General features: G+C 40.6%; 1 protein-coding gene across 3 annotated transcripts; it reads right to left on the bottom strand.

The window, feature by feature from the left end:
* Nucleotides 1-69: 69 nt before the first annotated feature.
* LOC134824229 (uncharacterized) lies at nucleotides 70-13,256 on the bottom strand. Of its 3 annotated transcripts, XR_010161364.1 has the most exons (4): nucleotides 12,680-13,256; nucleotides 12,080-12,552; nucleotides 581-731; nucleotides 70-409 (listed from the first exon to the last, which is right to left on the bottom strand). XR_010161364.1 is itself a non-coding variant. In XM_063836010.1 (3 exons), the coding sequence occupies exon 1, from the start codon at nucleotides 5,456-5,458 to the stop codon at nucleotides 1,823-1,825; it is 3,636 nt and encodes a 1,211-aa protein (XP_063692080.1). In that variant the 5' UTR covers nucleotides 5,459-5,531; the 3' UTR covers nucleotides 70-404; nucleotides 581-1,417; nucleotides 1,596-1,822. The 3 variants fall into 3 exon arrangements, 2 of the variants coding, with proteins under 2 accessions (XP_063692080.1, XP_063692079.1); XM_063836010.1 differs by lacking the exons at nucleotides 12,080-12,552; nucleotides 12,680-13,256 and adding an exon at nucleotides 1,596-5,531 and having other exon boundaries at nucleotides 70-404; nucleotides 581-1,417; XM_063836009.1 differs by lacking the exons at nucleotides 12,080-12,552; nucleotides 12,680-13,256 and adding an exon at nucleotides 1,596-5,531 and having other exon boundaries at nucleotides 581-1,417.
* Nucleotides 13,257-20,178: the final 6,922 nt, after the last annotated feature.

The following is a 20,178-nucleotide window of genomic DNA, read 5'->3' on the forward strand; positions in this document are numbered from 1 at the left end:
CGCAAACGTTAAGATTGAAGTTGCCATAACAACGCGCAACTCTGTGGCAGAGAAAAATGATACACGATATAATGTAGGTTCCGGTGAAATGGAAATGGATAGTTAAGGAAGAGAACATATTATTATCATGTTGTGCATAAAACTGGTCCCTCTGTTCCACTTTCTAATTAGTGGTTATACAAAATTAAATGATGTGTTTCAGTCATACTTCAATGATACCAATTATTGGAATTCAAGTCTCAATGTCCAGTATGTTAATTAGTTCAGTAAGATGAAGTGTTCATTCCATTGTCTTGCTAGGTTAGTGTAAAGTAGTAGATTTGGAGATCTGTGAATTAGGAAGTAATATCACTCAATCAGCAGCCGATGGTGTGCGTTATGTTTTGACAAAATTGTGTTCACAGCTGCTCTGAAATCAGTTAATTATTCAATTAGTTTTCCATGCGTTTGAATGATTATTCACTATAGGTTGAAATAAGGTATATTATATTACTTCGGAATCATAGGGTGACAGAGAAAAATGGAGAATCTTTCCAATAAATATGAACACTAATAGATCGATAATGTTTAATTTACGAACCATTTCATGGATTGTGATATGATAGAGTCAACTGTCAAGGAGGGCTGATACGGAGACGGCATTTTTTTCTATAAGCGAGCCTATGGCATGCAAGGAACTGTTGACAGTTGTGAAACCGAATGTAAAGACTGGAAAACAGCAAGCAACTGATCTGAAAGGAAATAAGTTGTGATTGTCCCGTGCGTAATATTACATCTACATTATATGAACATTAAATCAAAAGTGGTGAAGCAATCTTGAATGAAAGCGTGAGAAAACTGAATGTGCATAATAATTGTATTATTATATTAAAAAAGTATAGAAACACCTTCCCTTTTATGTAGATGTGGAGAATGAGGTGAGGTAATTAGCCTGAGAACAGTTGATGATGAGGTACAATAACCACACGCAGTTAACCACTCTTCTCAGTTTCCGTTAGCACGTGACAATCCCACGGGTAAATTGCTCGGACGAACCTCTTTGCTAACATATGATAATGCATCCAATCTTATCTGATAACTGAGGTATTACAGGGGTTTAAAGATATATTATGAGATAATAACATGACATTTATGACATATTGAAAATTATAAGGTAACAAAAGTATATCGATTAAATAGCTGCAGTAAAACAAATGTAAAGTTAGAATGCAAGTTAAATGGAAAATGTAGTATGTGCATGTCATTTATTGCTAATATGATAATAGAAATTGGTTAATTATGGAGAGCATAAATTAACGTAGATATAATTATATAAGATAATGTTGATTAAATTGTAGAGTAGTAGTGATATGTAATGTTATAATTGTTGTTATAGCTTGTGTCTTAAACTTCAGTGTCCTGTTGTACGTCTAACTTCCTGAAAAACGAATAATGTTAGGAGGAACTATGTTAAAAGAAACATTAATATTTACTAAATTTATTGGCATTTAAACCGTAACGGTGAATAAGTAATTGAAACTAATTTGTATTATCAATGTAAAGCATTATTATAGGCGACAAAAAATATTATTGCTTTAAAAACGCGACTGTATTACCTGTGTAATCAGAACCTCGAGTGTAAGAATGTAAGGCTGACTACACTGTTCACACCGCAAGAAGTCACGTTACAACAGCACTGGTATGGTGTTGTGAAAGTTCTAGGATAGGTATGGGGTGAGTGGTGTTCGTGATTGTTAGAAATTATTGGTGATAGTAAATGAGAGCTAGAGTGTAAGATTACTTATAAGTGCAAGGGCTAACATTCACAATGCCGAGGGTGAAATTACAATTCATGAGATGGGGAGTGCGCAGAGCCAATTTCTAAAATAACAGTATACCAATGAACGCCATGACCATCGTCTGTATTAACTATAAATAGGGTTGGGGGAAGGACCTGTGCGTTAGACTTAAACTTATCCCAAAGGTGTATGATGCGGGCTTTGAACGTAGACTTACTATGGGGAGGTTCTACATTGGAAAGATAATCATTTCTATGTATAAATAATAAATTGTGAAAATGGAGCGAGTAAATAGGAATAAGATCAAGGCAATTAGTTTCTGAAAGGAACACGGGACTTGTGCCGGAAATGTTAAGAGCATGATTACCTAGTGCACATATGTCTGTCTCAAAATCCGAGGCTCCCCAATAGTTACAGTCGAATAGTGATGCGTTAAACCATGACTGGCCTGTCGAAAGGAAGGACTTCAGTTTAGAAATGACTCTAGAGGCGATGTAACCACAACTGGAATTAACCTGGATATTAGCAAAGGAGGCATTGACTGAGAATCCCAAAGATTGTAATAAAGTTGCAGTTTCTGCCGATTGAGGATGACCCAAAAAATCAATGACATGAGCCCTGCCAACAGTTTCAGAGATAACTTGTGGATAACTGGTAGGAATTTGCATAACCGGATTGTTGACCACATCTGCATTGCATAAAGGAGAAAGAGACTTTGTCGTTTTGAGATGTTTACTTAGAAGTGGACTTGCTGGAACTTGAGGAGAGTTTGGTAAAGGACGTTTGAGACCAGTAGAAGGCTGTGGAGACATCATAGAGAGCGGAGAATATAATGAGGTAGCCTTGAAATGTTTCTTCGTAAGATCCGCTAATGGAGAAAAAGGTATGTGGCGTTTTAATACAGGAGGCGAGGTGATGATGGTGTTGTGCGGAGAAGATGACACACTACATGGTTTACTGCAGGGAAGAGTGATGGGATCAGATGGTATGGGACTCATTATTAAAACTTCTTCACAAGTAGCTGCAGGAACATTATTACCTTGGAGGACAACACAAAATTTAGGAACATCACGTAGTCGAGCATACTCATCTACAACTTTCTTAGATGTGCGAATTTGCCTGGGGTCAAAAGATATGAAGTGCAGACCAAGGAGAGATGTTAACCTAGAGATAGCAGTGTATGCCATGCCTGACTGCCATGAGTGACCTTTTGATGCTCCAGCGAGGAATACATATGCTTTGTTCAAAGTCAAACCCTGAACTTTGTGAACAGTGCAGGCCCAAGAGAGAACCAATGGAATTTGATAGCGTTTGAGCCACGTTTTACTATTCTTTTTGGAGATAAATTCCTTTTCCACGGGCTTAATTGGAACAGTGCCAACCTTGGTGCAATTATTAGCGCAGAAATTGTCACAATGATGTTTTATGGTTCTGCCGACGTTAACATCATCGAACATAACATTAACGTGCCGAATGTCTCTAGCACTGCATGAACCGTCCTTGACAGTTTTGCCATTTTGGAGTTGGAAACTGTGGACAGTCCCAGTCACACCGTTTACAATTTTGTCAGGGGTGTCGATATTAACACGCACCATGACCCTAGCTCCTGGACCAATATTTAATGAAGTTGGTAACCCAGCAGTTTTGTTCACATCGTCAGTCGTGTAATCTTGGGGTTTCTTGTTCATTTTGTCATAAACTTTGTCGCCAAAATTGGAAGATTTGTTGAAAACTTCATTGGAGAATCTGTCTTGAGCAACAACGTTAACTATTGAAGAGGTTTTGCTCAATTCTTGAATGCACTCCTGATTGTGACTGTTGCACTGCCTATTGGTTGGATAAATGACCATTGAGTCCATGATTTCAGCAGGTTTAGGCTGTTTTTCCACAACCCTTGAACCCAGCAACTCAATATCCTCTGGGGTGTGCTCTCCTACCCTAAGCCTGTGACAGAGTTCCGTGAACTGACTGTCACCCTTTGCTCTAACTATGTCCGTTAGCTCAGAAAATGTAATTGAATCCTTCCAAATGTTAGGCCCAAGAGCAGCGATACCTTTAGTCTCAAACACCATAGTTTGTTGAACCGCAGGAATCTGATGAAGGTCACCACTGAAGATAACGTTGATTCCCCCAAAGATTGTGGTTTCAGGAGGAACCCCAAATATTTCATTCAACCGTGAATTGATCTGGTTGAGGTTTGTGTTACCCACCATGGACACTTCATCTATAATGATATACCTTACATGCTGAAAGAACCTCCTCATCTGCATCTTCTTTTTTGGATTAAGTGGTTTAGGTTGGATTCTTCCGCCCTCTTGACAATCTAACTGAAGGAGTTGGTGAACAGTTTGACCGTCAATGAGAGCTGCAGCAACACCAGTGCTAGCTGCAACAGCAACCCTAGGTTTAATGATACTGTCTGGGAACTTGCGTGAGATGCAGGAGCGCATACATTTTATGAGGAAACTTTTACCTACTCCGCCAGCACCACTAACAAAATGAAGAAGCTGATTGACCTTGTGACCCTGTGCAACCCGGGAAGAGTGATGATCTACAATGTTGAAGAGTTCGCGCTGTTTGTCATTGAGGCTGGTGACCATTTGCTGGTACTGTTCATCAGAGACAATGGGCTCCTTATAAGTGACGTTGAACACAGACTTCTCTTCCTCCTTCGATATATCAATACCTTCAAAGGGATGATTGAAGAGATGCCTACCATCAAGAACTTCCCTTTTATTTTCATCAAGAAGTGAATCTTTGATCTCTTGTCTTATTTCAGCTTCCATTTTTTGCAGAGTTTCGTCGTCAAATTGTTCAAACTTTTTGATGTTGGGTTTCATGGCATCAACATTCTCAGCAAATGACTCTTGATAAGTGGCAAAGGAGCCAATAAGATCAGCTTCCTTTCTCCACGGAAAGTACAAACACAGTTTCGAATAGTAATACTTTTCAGGCTGCTTTGTGCGAGACTTTTTATTACTTCTGATAACTTGAGGCGAGTCTCGCCTTATCATCTGGCCAAGATTAGATTTAAGAGTAATGACTTTGTGTCTGTTTTTAGAAGTTACGTTTCTGTCTAACCGAACGTATAAGGAAGCAAATTGAGCCCAGCAGATCGACTCTAAATCATCAGGACGATTGAGGTATTTGTCAAGAAGCGAGTTATGGAACACATCTTCCGAATCATCTGGCAGCTGTTGTAGGGTAGAACGAGGTTTGACAATGCCATGTCTATCCCCTGGCATGTCAGAAGGAATGAAAAGAACCGAAGGTTTGAAATGGGAGAGACTCAACTGGGGCAGACATCGAAAAATAGCTTCTTGGACGGAGACGGACCTAGAATTTAAAAAAGTATTACCAAGCTGTCGAAGGGCTTCTTTAGAGTTCTTATTGCTCGGCTGATCAATATTTTTAATAACATCTTTCAAGGCGTCACAAACCTCTTTTTCATTTTTGGTGGCATACGAAATAACGTAATTAACAACATCCCACGGACTCATACAAATTTGAACATCCATGTTCCCTTGTATAGCAAGGAGTAGAAGACGATTGTATGTATTTACATTTTCGCTGCCAGGTTTACGTTTGTAGATGACATCTCTAGATCGCAGTTTAGGAGCCTCAACTTTGGGTTCACTGTCAGCAGACTTTTGGTTGTTTTTTGACTTTTTTGTCATCATTTTCTTGATTTCCTTAAAGACAATTTTTGTAACCTCAGAAAGTGTTTTGGGAAATCCGAAACGGCATATGTCTTTACCACCTTTCTGACATTTTTTTGTATGGGAGTGCAGCTGAAGCTTGATAAGTTTGTGAACCTCGGGATCTTCTTCAAGGGTTGGATAATGAGTTGTAACATACTTATCAATAAATTCTATTACTTCCTCGATGGGACTCTCACCTGGTATAGGAGCACCTACTACTTTGAGAAGCATGTGAAGGTGAGGGGATCCACGGCCCCCAAACTCATTTCTACCAAAATGAGCCAAAGCCTCCCCCATGACACCCTGATCCTCAATCAGATAAGATAGAATTTTGCGGACGTAGCGGTCGAACATGCGCACAGCAATGACAGGGTCCATTTTAATTAGCTCGTGCTTCCTAAACCAGCTTATGTCACTTAATAATTCATCCGTAGGTTCCTGACCCATTAATTTCAGAATAGCAGGAACTGAGTAGACCAAGTCATTAAAGGAGAATGTTAAGAACCAAGTGAAATTACCTAGCTGATTCACCATAGCTATACCATCGTTCTTGATCTTCTGTAAGTAAGCAGGTGTACCCTTCATATTTTTCATGAATTTATAAGCATCAATGTTACTTTGAAGCTGATCCATGTTGCACTGGTAAGATCTGAGCAGCCCTGCGGTAATGATTTGACCGTCCATAGTTCTAGAACCTTTGCGCATGTGAGTAGCAATGCAACTAAGTAGCTGATCACGTTCAATCCAGTTCTGCATGTAAAATATATACTCGGGGTTTTGAGCGTACTTTCTATGCTTAGAGTATAATTTGCTTTCAGCGTAATCTTTTAAGGAGAGTTTAGGGAGGAGTTTTTTCTTAATGAGATCATTTCTTTTGCTGCAGTTGAAGTGACCCTTACCCAGAGGAAATAGATCAGGAAATGACAAGGCTTCGTAGTCGGCATTACCAAGGAAAGGAACAGGTTTACTACCCTGGCCAGGTGCAAAGTCCATGAAAGGTATTTTACCGTCATCAATGTTCTCAGCTGGATCAGATTTTTGGATGCAAGACTCAAAAGGCATATCACAGTACGTACCCTCGTTAGTGACATTCGATAAAATAAGATCTAATATTGACATAGAAACAACAACAGGGTCATCATTCATGTACGAGTCAAAGAACTGCTTATCACCATCGTAATTTTGTTTAATGAAATCATGGGAAAGTACAACATTCTTATAAAAAGGATTGTTTTTCTTAAGCCATACTAATAATGTTATACATTTATCAGGATTAACAACATCAGACATTACAACAGACTTGTACTCAACCTTACGTTTTATACGGACAGCTAAAATACCAGACTCAGAAAGTTTACGAGGGAGCTGCATGCAATTTCTGTCAGGTTGGATGGGGACATTTACAACAGGGCCTTTAATACAACTTTGACCACCAGCAGGAAGGGATAAAATTTTCATAAATGGAATGATTTGGGATACTAAGCGGCATTCGGTGGGGTTTGGCTGAAGGGAGGATGGGAGATCGCCTGATGCCAGGAACATTTCATTTACATCTATAGGGGAGAACTTGCCACGCTTTAAATAACTATTGCAACGTTTACAAATCCATTTATTATCTGCTTTAGTAACCGAAGGAATATTAAGCTTAAACTTAAGAGTATCCTTTGCCTTAACAACGCCTTCACGGAAGAAAAGCTTGTGACATTTAATACACGCATATTCTGGGTACTCTCGCATTTTAGCACGGAAAGTCTTCACAATGTTGTCAGTCTTTGGATCAAATGAGAGTTTTGGAGGTGATTTAGAGTGATGCTCAAGGGGCACTGGAGAAGCCTTTGAAGCATTGGGTGGCACCTCGGGATGGTTCTCAACAGAAAAGTTATGCAGGCTAGAAGATTCTATGTGGGGTGACCGGCAGGCAGATGGTTCCGATGAAGCAGTAACATGTTGATTTGGAGAGACACTTTGGATATGAGAAAAGGGGCAGTTCTCCATAAAACCTGGGCAGAAGGTACATTTATTAGCGCATTTAAGTTCAATTTCAGCTAATAATTTTGAGCCATGAGGAAAACAAACAAAGTCCCAATCCAAAGTTGAAATAGGCCTCTGTGGTACCTCGGGTTGGTCCTCAACAAAAAAGTTATGCAGGCTAGAATATTCCATGGGGGGTGATTGGCAGGCTGATCGTCCCGATGAAGTAGTAAAATGTTGATTTAGGGAGACACTTTGGAGATGATAAAAGGGGCAATTCTCCATAAAACCTGGGCAGAAGGTACATTTATTAGCGCAGTCAAGTTCAATTTCAGCTAATAATTTGGAACCATGAGGAAAACGAACAAAGTCCCAATCCAAAGTAGGAATAAGCCTCGTTGGTACTGGAGATTTATGCGAGTCAGTTTCTGATTTCTGAGCTGTGTATTTTGGAGGTGTTTGGCATGAAAAGGTATTAGAAGATGAAGGTGAACCTAAACAGGATTTAGCAGCCAAGGTTATATCAATATTAGTCTCAGTAGATACCTGTGCCCGATAAGATGAAGGTGAGTGATGCGGTGGAGTAGAGTGTAGTTTTGGTAGAGATTGAGAAGAAGTTCTGTATCCATTTAAAGGAGATGCAACTTTATTATTTCTATTAACAGTAACTGTATGAAATGAAATGTCTTGGGGTGAGTAAGCAGTTTTAAGTGATGAAGCTGGAGACCGTGAATGATTGTGATTAAAAAGTGCAGAGTAGGTTGGTTGAGTTTTGTAACCGCTCATATTGGTTGGGCTATGTTGACAAAGGAGAACAGGAGAGCACATTTTCTGAGATGTACTGTTCCTAGCTTTATTGAGAGAAATACGAGTGCGTCGCTTTTCTTTCGCCATTTTCTTTTGTTCATCTGTCATTGCTGCGCGCCTGGTCTTTTCCTTTAAACGTTTTTGCTCTTTTTTTGCATTGCGTTCAGGTGTTGTCATAGATGCCATAGTTGACGACTTTCGAGATCGTTCAGTTTGTTGGAGTTTTGTGAGCTCTGTGGTGGGCATAGTTGCTCGCTTTTGAGACATTCGAGATCGTTCATTTTGTTGGAGTTTTGTGAGCTCTGTGGTGGGCATAGTTGCTCGCTTTTGAGACATTCGAGATCGTTCATTTTCTTGGAGTTTTGTGAACTCTGTGGTGGTCATAGTTGCTCGCTTTTGAGACATTCGAGATCGTTCATTTTCTTGGAGTTTTGTGAGCTCTGTGGTGGTCATAGTTGCTCGCTTTTGAGACATTCGAGATCGTTCATTTTGTTGGAGTTTTGTGAGCTCCGTGGTGGTCATAGTTGCTCGCTTTTGAGACATTCGAGATCGTTCATTTTGTTGGAGTTTTGTGAGCTCTGTGGTGGTCATAGTTGCTCGCTTTTGAGACTTTCGATGACAATCATACTGAAGATGTTGTGAACGCTGTGGGCTTGTCATAAAAGCACGATGCTGCCGCATTCGATTACGAGCAGAATATCGATCTTTCTCTTTTTGAAGCTCTTTATCAGCCATATTAGAAAAAGTGTCATGTTTCGTAGAGGAATCCGTTTCCTTTTTCTTTTTAACAGTTGAAGCATAAGAGTCATTTTCGGTAGGTGGGGTCAAAAGAGTGGAACTTTCTACAAAGCTACCATTGCGACAGTCATAATATGGTCTATACTCCTGTGATTCGTGCAATTCAGTGTCATCAATGAAATTGTCCCTATCATGTGGCGAAGCTGTACAATTATGGGAGTTGTCAGACTCTTGGGATACATGACCTTCTTCATCTTGAGCTTCATTGTCGATGAAAGGATTGTTATTTCGACCTCCACCATACATTAGCGACCGAGATTGCATAGTGGTGTTACTAACGTTGTAGGAAATAGATGGTGCATATACAGAAGATGATGAGGACACCCCGGCCCCTTCAGTCATATCAGGGGTGCAGGGTTCCACAGGATGAGGAAGAGAGGAGGACACCCCGGCCCTTTCAGTCATATCGGGGGTGCAGCGTTCCACAGGATGAGGAAGAGATGAGGACACCCCGGCCCCTTCAGTCATATCAGGGGTGCAGGGTTCCACAGGATGAGGAAGAGATGAGGACACCCCGGCCCCTTCAGTCATATCAGGGGTGCAGGGTTCCACAGGATGAGGAAGAGATGATGACACCCCGGCCCCTTCAGTCATATCGGGGGTGCAGGGTTCCACAGGATGATGAAGAGATGAGGACACCCCGGCCCCTTCAGTCATATCAGGGGTGCAGGGTTCCACAGGATGAGGAAGAGATGATGACACCCCGGCCCCTTCAGTCATATCAGGGGTGCAGGGAAGCAGTGGCAGACGGTGACAGCCGGTAAGTCTTATAAAAGGTGCAGGGATCCGAAGAAAAAGTGGCAGATGACAAAGCTCAGTAGAAATAGGGTTGTGGCTCACACTAGGGACAATAGGTGTTTGAAGAACGGTGGGTGATGATGACAAATGTATCCGGTTATTCTGATCAGATGAGGACACCCCGTCAGTCTTATCGAGGGTGCTGGGCTTTAATGAAACAGGGCCGGATGGTGACACCCCTTCAGTCTTATCGAGGGTGCTGGGCTTTAATGAAACAGAGCCGGATGAGGACACCCCTTCAGTCTTATCGAGGGTGCTGGACTTTAATGAAACAGGGTCGGATGACGACATCCCTTCAATAGATCTTGGCTTAAGCGTTCTGAAAGTAAGACTGAAACGGTAGCCTTGGCAAACACCAGAGGTACTTCCGTTAGCTATACGATGGAAGTACGCTAACTGTGACTCGGGATCCATAACAAACAACGAATTAGACAGAAGCTGCTGACTGAACGAGGGGCGGTTCGTTTTACAGGTGGCAAAGTCCATGAAACGTGTAGCCCCAATTGATAGTGTCGCAATTTTGGCAGATTTGTCCAAGTGCCGTTCATCGTCCTTATGATATGGTAAGATGGCAGAGGAGTCTTTATAAAAGTTGACCAATATGCTGTTAAAGTTAGCTGACAATGTAACATTTACAATGGACAAAATTGTTTGTAGTATAGGCTCTGAGTGAATGGGGATAGGATTTAGATGTTTAGTAGCCCTGTTGTAAACATATCTATCTTTGCCGAAAAGAAGGACCTGCGATGAGTTGATACCCTGCCTAATAAAAAGACCTTGTTTCACTTTAGACAGTAAAAGTTCCTCAACATGTTTTGCAATATGCACAGGGAGTAGATCTTTGTAATAGGCCAGCCTTGTACGAAGCCATTTCGGACACCTCGACGAAATATAAGAGGTAGGAGCAGGTGCCGGTGTTGGTGCAGCAGGAGCAGGTGCAGCCGGAACATGAACAGGTGCGGGTGAAGCAGGAGTAGATGCAGGCGTATCAGGCGCAGGTGCAGCATGAGCTGGTTCAGGTGCAGCAGATGGAACATGTGCAGGAGACGGTGGAGGTGCAGAAGGAGCAGGTGCAGGAGGAGCAGTAGCAGAAGGAGCGGTATGTGCAGCAGGAGCAGGTGCAGCAGGTGCAGGAGAAGCAGGTGCAGGAGACGGTGGAGGTGCAAGAGAAGCAGGAGCAGGAGGAGCAGTAGCAGGAGGAGCAGGTACAGAAGGAGCAGGTGCAGCAGGTGCAGGAGAAGCAGGTGCAGCAGATGGAACACGTGCAGGAGACGGTGGAGGTGCAAGAGGAGCAGGAGCAGGAGGAGCAGTAGCAGGAGGAGCAGGTGCAGCAGGTGCAGAGGCAGGAGAAGTAGTAGATGGAAAATCACCCGGAGTTAAGTCCCACAAGCTATCAGACCGATCAGGAAATTGTAAGGGTAAAGGGGATGCAGGGATCAGTGAACTGTCTACCAAATAACGGAGATGAGTGGGGATACTAGCAAAACCATAAAAATAGCAGTGAATGTTAGCCTTTACAATTTTCTTAAACAAAATGTTACCTGTGTAGCTGAAATGTAAATTATCCGTACGCTGGATGTAATTGAAAGCATCATTAGGAGTAATGTGAAAAGGGTTAGAAACTAATACAAAATTAAATTTATTACGTAAAGAAACCAATTCAGCGTTAAAAGCATTAATTTTAGAAAGAAAATGTGATCTTTCACACTTAGGATAATCAAAACGAGGCAAAACAATATTCACAAAAACAATAGCCTTAGGAAACTTAAGATGCACACAATTCATGAGGTCAGTAAACATTTCTGCAAACGTAACACTATCACACGAACACCAACCTTTTATATTGTTAGTTCCCACCATGACGTAGACAGCATCTATCTGCGGCAGTTTCCGAGGATTGATGTTGGTAACCTCGTCTGCCACGTGCTGGGTGTCCATACCACGATAAGGAAAAACATGTAGTCCACGGTATGATTTCGGATATAAACGTGTAGGTTCTTCGGGACGTTCGGAATTAATGTATTTAACCATTGAATCTCCTAGAACCACAACCTGAACAAAATTGATTTGTCAATAATCGTGTAATGTAAAAACGTAAATAGAAGTACGAGTGTAAGTTGTAATAACTAATACTTTTACATCTGTTGGGGTTTACTGTACAAAAATTTAGAAAATGTGTCTAGACATGAACATATTATAGTAAAAGCATAACATTTAATTACTCACGTTCTTATCCGTATAGACGAACTCCTCAGGAGAGGAGCTGGCGGTGTTGCACTTAAACTGTACGGGTCCCGGGTTAGTTTCCACATCGCCTGATAGTATTAGGCACATCCTGGACCAAACAACAGTAGGAGACAAATCACCAGCTATAGCGTTTACGACCAGTTGAAGAGCGAGGATGGCATGACTAGATGGCATTAGGCCAGCAACCTCGAGGTACTGCAACTGAGCGCTAGCTGCTTCAACTGTTGATGTCAAATAAATTAATTGAGCCAAAACCAGATTATAAATTAAATTTAATGTTGACATGATGTTAAGGTTGCAACAACTTTGAAAAATAAACTCCAAATAAAATTCAACACTCAACACAGCTCCTGAAGCCAAAACCAAGGTGTTCTGTGGTTGAAGGGCGACCACGAAAAGCTGTTGAGGGTTCATTAGAACCGTCCACAGACTGGGTGTAGAGAGCAGACGACCTATAAATAGGATTGCTATTTATTATACAATGATATCTTCAACAACCAATCTAATCGAGCACAGAAAAGCTCAAGGAAACGAAACGTCAGGTAGCAGATGTGCAATTTCAACCGTAAACGAACTCACCATAACCAACGAGAACTCCAGTGTTCATCGACGACGCAAACATCAGCACAACCAGGACAGAAGTAGCCGCTAAAGCTCCCCGCACGAAGAATGTTCTCGTGAAGGTGTAGAATGAGCTGACACCGTACTCAGAGTGCTTGTAAACAAACGTCAGTCGATTGAATAATAACCAAATGTGAACATTATGACAAAAGAAATATTGCACATTAACCAAACTCCTAGACGTAAAATCTATTGTAGGCAATATAGTACTTGGTTTCCAAAGTAACACAATACCATAGAAAACATATCAAAACATTCCAAGAAAAACCCTGTAGCAGCAACGTTTACCTCATCAAAACAAATATCATATTTTATTAAATTATCCGGTGCCAAGTCGGTGGAACATCCCAGCAGAAATAAAATGATTAACAATTTGTACTTCATTAAATTACGGTGAAAGGTTTGATAATTTAAATTGAAAAGAATGTAAACGTAACGTGGCGTGTAATTTGCGGAAAGGTTAAATTACGTTGCGGGATAATTAAACGGCATTAACGTGACGTCACGCGAGTTCAAGTAGACCCATCGTCTGTAGGAAGTACATTGCATCTGTGGTTAAATTCTGCGCGCGCGCGCGGCTTTTTCGTTGCATAGTAACGAACGGAAGTAAGTAAGTAAGTAAGCAAGGAACACGACATATATTTGACCCACCTACTGCAATCTCCAAAATCCACGTTTTTCTGCAAAAACCTCCATTCGTAACCTTCCACTTTATATTTTTTCAAAATGGTGGATGGAAAAAATTTTCACGCGTCTATGAAGAAATATTTAGTTCTGCGCGTAGTTTTTTGGTCAAATCTACGGCAAATTTTCGCCAATTTTGTTCATAGTTTCAAAATGTTATTTAGTAGACAAATTACTTTCGGACTACATCCATATTGTTTATTTAAGTCTAAAAGAAACAACATTTATTTGACTTCAAAATTGTTCAATCTGAATACGAGCTAATTACGACGAAGGGAGGTCACAACACTGCGCGCAGGAGTGTATAATTAAACTGAATCATTGCCTGATATAAACATAAGTGTTCATGATGGTTAAGTGAGCCGCACAAGCGCTTGCGTATTTGTGTCGATTTGGCTTGACAGATGTTACTCGTCTAAATTTCTTCGAAGTAGCGCGCGCCGCTTTCTTCTCGAAATGGCAAGTGCTACGAAGTAGCACGCGCCGGGCCAGACCATTAACAATGGTCAACAATTTGGCTAGTAGCGCTTGAATTGAGTAGGCAAAATACAATTTAGGTAAAATACAGTTTGTATTTTCCACGCAGACAACAAAAGAATCAACACATATTAAATTATAAATATTCAATAATTTCATTAATAATCATAATTAATCATTAAAAGTTGATTTGTAAAATCAAAAACGAAAAGCCGTAGTACGCTGAATGCGCGTGGCATTTTATCGGCAGCTGCCTAAATTGTTGACGGATATTACTCGTCTAAATTTCTTCGAAGTAGCGCGCGCCGCTTTCTTCTCGATGGCACGAGCTACGAAGTAGCGCGCGCCGGGCCAAATCATTAACAATGGTCAACCTAAACTGTAGCCGCTAACATCAGAGCGTCCGCGCGCGCCAAGTGCTTAGTGCTGGGGTGCATTCTCATTCAGTCACCGAAACAAAAATCAGATGTTTGCTTTTTCGCTTCGGCAACTGTTTGAACTCAATATTATATTATATTCGACTAATTATACTTTATATAATGGTTTAAAAACAAAGTAAAAAGATTGTCCTCGATGGGCCGACATTCGCAACCGCGAAAAGTTTTGAGTACGACAAACGATTTACCTGGGGACCTCAGGCTATTATGTTCATAAACATAATAAAGATTTGGCGGAATGACAGGCTGAGCGCGGCCCAGTAATTACTAATTCGCTCGCCCAAAAATTTTTTTGGTTTTTATGGTTTTGCAGCCATACAAAACGGTTTTACTTATCTGAGGACCCCAGGCTATTATGTTCATTAACATATATAATAAAGATTTGGCAGAATGACAGGCTGAGCGCGGCCCAGTAAGGTTTTACAAAAACCCAAATCCCTTAACCTTAATATAACCTTATAATATAACCTTGTATTTAGTAGAGGCTCTTACGGGCAAAAAGACGTGTTTTCTGCTACGAGTTTAGAGACCTAACCGCTAATTGGAAACAATAGTATGATGTCTAAGGATCGATAATATGTTAAGAAGTATAAATTTGGCCTTATTAGTCACGTGCTATACCAATGCGCGTTTTAAACTTTGACAGTCTATTACTCTAAGGCAAATAGAGTAATTATATTCATATTTTGTCAGCAATAAGATCACATTATTTTCTATTTGGTGTGAAAATATGTTATAGCTGTTTGAAATTTATGATGAACGCGCGGGTGCCAATTGATAACAACTAAATGCTTTTGCGCGTAGTGCGCGTCGAAAATTTGGCAAAAACGCTTGCGGAGTGACAATATTCAAACTTCGATAAAGTAAATCCATGCAAGTTTTGTTGATTTAATTCAACTGCAAAAAATTATTCAAACTTCAAGCAAAAAAGTCAAAATTTTTACCACTTTTTTGGATTTTTACCCCAGAAAAAATCCATGCAAGTTTTGTCGACATGCCAACAAAATTAACTTGCTCAAAATATCAAAAAACATGGTTTTTTGGCTTATTTTTGGCCCAAAAATCGGTTTTTTGCGATTTTAGCCGAGAAAAATCAGTCCAATCATCTTAGAACTACTTTCAATCGATTCTACGGTCAAAAATACGTCTAGTAAGGTGTATCTGGGGTCCCTAGCGTATCGAGCAGACAATGCCCGTAAGAGCCTCTACTAATTAGTCTAAGTTAGGAAAGAGATTGTTACATATATTACATATTATTCATTGTAGTTCACTCTCCTTGTAACTAGGAGTGTCTACCGTATTTATTTTAAGGGTTACTTTAACCAACAATTGCAATTTAAGTGTCATCATTTTGTAACCCTTAGTATTAGGAATAAATAAATGGCCGTTTGGCTCATGGCTTAAAATCAAAAATAAGTAATTAAATGATTTCACAAATACTAACTAAACGGTTACAGTTCTAAGTAAATCTTAATCAATAAAGTATATACTTATAGACGTGAGCATTATTGATCGCACTACGTACGTATAGTATGAGCATCCAGTATCCAGTATTAATTATTTTAGTACGGCTCCCTCCCTAGCGTATTGATGAGGTTACTGATAGCTCGAACCGGAGTCATTATTTAACAACTGCATGCAGTCTTTAACAGTCAGCAGCAGTTAGCAGCAGTAAGACCACCTGGCCTTTTGGGATTTTAACCCGGGGAAAACTTGGAATAATAGCTTAATTTTAATGCCAATATGTGCGGCTGTGTAAAATTCAGCTATCTTCATGCAAATTTCGCTGATACACCAACGAAATTAACTTGCTCAAAAGTTCAAAAAACATGGTTTTTTTTGCGAGCGTGCTAAATCACTCTACACTTACAGTCGATCTTCGAGATTGTTCTAAAAGGGCCCCCGACGGTTGTAACCAACTTCAATCGATGTACATATTTTCGGACGCTGATTCCGAATCACCCCCATGACATAGGGTTAAAATGCTCCCCTGACGAGATATTGGCGAAAAACTGTCTCGATCACGTGATATGACCGTATAACTATAAGGAAGTTAGTCTAATTTTTCGTTAGGGTTAGGATTTCAGTATATGCTTTTGTTAAGGATTGGGTTAGGGTTAGGGTTGGGATCAGATAAGAGGGTCAGGGTTTCGAATAGTCGTTCAGGACCAGCTAGAGAACGGGTTGAAAAAGTCACGTGATCGACAGTCGAGTGTAGAGTGATTAATTATCTTCCTTTTTTTGCTTATTTTTGGCCCATAAATCGGTTTATCGCAATTTTACCCGGGGAAACGCAGACTTATCATTTCAAAACCAATTTTAATCGATTCCACGGTCAAAAATAAGTTTGGAAAGGTGTATATGGAGTCCCTAGCGTATCGAGCAGAAAATGTCCGTAAGAGTTTCTGCTATAAGAGTCACGGTCATGCTTGCCAGTACTGTGATATATTACTTTAAAGTTAAACAGTTAAAGCTTTAACTGATCCATCCCTTGATAAAGCGCGACATTTTTCTTTGAACCTCTTTTGCAAGTTCCAACAATTTAATGCATAGTAACAAAAAATCACGAGCGTGCTAAATCACTCTACAGTCGATCTTCGAGATTGTTCTAAAAGGGCCCCCGGTGGTTGTAACCAACTTCAATCGATGTATTTTCGGACGCTGATTCCGAATCACCCCCCATGACATAGGGTTAAAATGCTCTCCTGACGAGATATTGGCGAAAAACTGTATCGATCACGTGATATGACCGTATAAGGAAGTTAGTCTAATTTCTCGTTAGGGTTAGGGTTTTAGCATATTTTTTTGTTAAGGATTGGGCTAGGGTTAGGGTTATGATCAGATTAGAGGGTTAGGGTTTCGAAAAGTCGTTCAGAACCAGCTAGAGAACGGGTTAAAAAAGTCACGTGACAGTCGAGTGTAGAGTGATTAATCATCATCCAAAAAATCACGTACTGATCGTTGTTAATCGCGTGATCATCACTGCCCGTTCTCAATAATCAAGCATGAATTGGTGTGCAAGAAAGAAATTTATCGTGCTGAATGAAACTTTTAAAACAAAATGAATTTTCTTCGATGCAGTGTTCATCCAATCAGGAATCAGAAAAAGCGAAGATCTGCAAATCATGCCGATTTTATTGACCGCAAATGCAGCTAAGCAACTGTAGCTAAAACTCAAATCATTGATAATATGCAGTGCATGCCATTTTAAATTGTTTGATTTAATAAAAGGGCCGTTTAGCGTTGAAGATACAAATCCAAGGTACTGTTTTTGAATTTGTTAGATGCATTAATATTTTTCCTGAAATTTAGACCTTTTTATGTTCTAGAAACCCCCTCGGCGCGACCTTTATACCCCCTTTCCTATTTTATTTAGACTCATCAGAAGTCGTTCGACAATGGAAGATAAAAGGAAACCCGTCCACTATATACTTTAATATAGGCAGTTTTAAACGAGACGCAATTGATGCTACCCAAATCTAAATGCTAAAGACTATCTGCATATATGTAAAATCCGGATTGGAGTATTGTTTAATGTTTATGAGTCGCATGGTTGCAATGTATTGAGTATTCTGTGTAAAATTATATTTATACTGCATATAGTATATATGGACACGTTCATTTGAGTTTGAGGATATTGGTAAACAAAAATAATAGCGTTTTCGACGATAGTGGCTTAATTGTGACATCTATTAACCTAGCATGTTCAGAAGTTCTGAACATTAGCCACGTAACCCATACTCCCATATGCACCGCTCAGAAAGAAAATTTATTGTTGTTAGGCACTATAATGTTTAAATGTCACATTTTGTGTGACTTAGTTAACTGCAGCAGAAAAGTTTCATAACGATCTAAGGTGTGCAGTCTCGCAGATCCCTGCTCACAACTTCTTGGAGGTGATTGGGGATTTTAACGCTCACCTATCAAAGAGGGACGAGAATGACTGTGGTTGGTATTTCCATGAGAGAACCAACAGAAATGGGGAGCTGCTTCGGGATACTGCCCTGGAATGTAATCTGGAGATTACAAACACCAGGTTCAGAAAGAAGCGGGGTAAGATGTGGACTCACCTATCGGATGGAACCCTGAATAAGTCTCAGATAGACTTTATTCTAGTGAGGAAGAAGTGGAGGAACAGTATCAAAGACACTGAAGTCTACAGTTTCTTTAGTACATTGGGTACTGATCATAGATTTGTTTTGTCTAAGATCAAGCTATCTCTTCGACGAGCAAAAAAGCAACCCAAGAAAACCTGGTATAATTGGGGAGCACTAAAATCGGATGAAGACCTACAGAAGAGATATGCAGTAGAAGTCAAGAATCGGTACTCTGCTTTATGCGAGCAAACTGATGAAAGTGAGGTTACGGAACTGTATGGGCATTTTGTTGATGCGATTGCTGATACCAACAAAGCCATACTGCCTAAGAGAGAAAAGAAGAGACGTGACGATTTCGCGGGTGATCAGCGAGTTCAAAACGTGCGTACAGCGTTGCAGCAAGCAGAGACTGTCTATCACCGGGATCCTAGTGAAGACAGTCGACTCTCTGTTAACGTACTTAAAACTGAACTGGATCAGGTGTACCAGGACATCTTTGAAGAAGATCTAGTTGCCAAGGTTAAAAGGGTCGAAATGGCTGCAGACAGATGCAAAAATAAAGAAAGTTGGAATGTCATAAATGAGATTACTGGTAGGAAGGCCAAGGGGGCAACTCAAATAAGGGGCAACGGAGCCGAAGAGAGGAAGGAAAATTGGCTTAGGCATTTCACGAATCTTTTAGGGAGTACACCTGATGTGGAAAACGAACATCCTAGGATCGAGACTCAATTTGAAGGACTCAACATCAGTACAGAACCTTTTACTCTAGAGGAGCTCAAAGCTGCTAAACTCAGGATTAAAGAAGGTAAAGCACCAGGTGATGACGGTATACCACCTGAAGTCCTCAAAAGATGCGACCTCGATGAATTCATGTTGTCCTTCTGCAACAAAGCCCTGACAGATGGTATTGCGCCAGATCAGTGGAGGATAAGCAACATCATTCCGGTCCCCAAAAAGGGAGACTTGACAAACCCTGGAAACTGGAGGGGGATATCTTTGACTTCACTTGTAGCAAAGACTCTTAATAGAATGGTGCTTAATAGGATCCAGCCGGCCATAGAAGGGGTACTTAGGGACACTCAGAATGGTTTTCGGGAAGGACGGTCCACTACTAGTCATATCTTGGCACTCAGAAGGATACTAGAGGGGGCTAGACAGAGAAACCTACCGGCAGCTATGGTGTTTGTTGATTTTAAGAAGGCCTTTGATTCACTTCACCGGGGAATTTTGATGCAAATACTAAAGGCCTATGGGATACCAGACAGTATTGTGGATATCATTAATCTACTCTATGTAAACACAAAGGGCAAAGTTATTACACCTGATGGGGATACTGAGCTATTTGATATCCTGGCAGGAGTTCTTCAAGGGGATACGTTAGCACCATACTTGTTTATTATAGCCCTTGACTATTGCATGAGACAAGCCTTAAGCAAGCACCCTGAAATAGGATTTACCATTAAGCCTTATAGGAGTAGGAGAGTTAAGGCGGAGAAGATATCAGACACTGGTTTTGCAGATGACATTGCTCTGATAGCAGATACTGTAAAGGAGGCAGAGACGCTGATGCTAGAGGTAGAAAGGGTTGCTGCTACAGTGGGACTTAGAATGAATGAAGGGAAAACCAAATTCATTACTCAGAACATCGAGAACCCTGATACCATCAAGTCCCTGGGTAACAGTACAATAGAGCATGTGGAAGACTTCACTTATCTGGGTTCTAGAATCAGAGACAGTGAGAGTGATATCAGGGTTAGGAAAG

Source organism: Bolinopsis microptera, chromosome 12, assembly GCF_026151205.1.
Source record: "Bolinopsis microptera isolate Bmic1 chromosome 12, MBARI_Bmic_1.0, whole genome shotgun sequence".
NCBI lineage: Eukaryota > Metazoa > Ctenophora > Tentaculata > Lobata > Bolinopsidae > Bolinopsis > Bolinopsis microptera.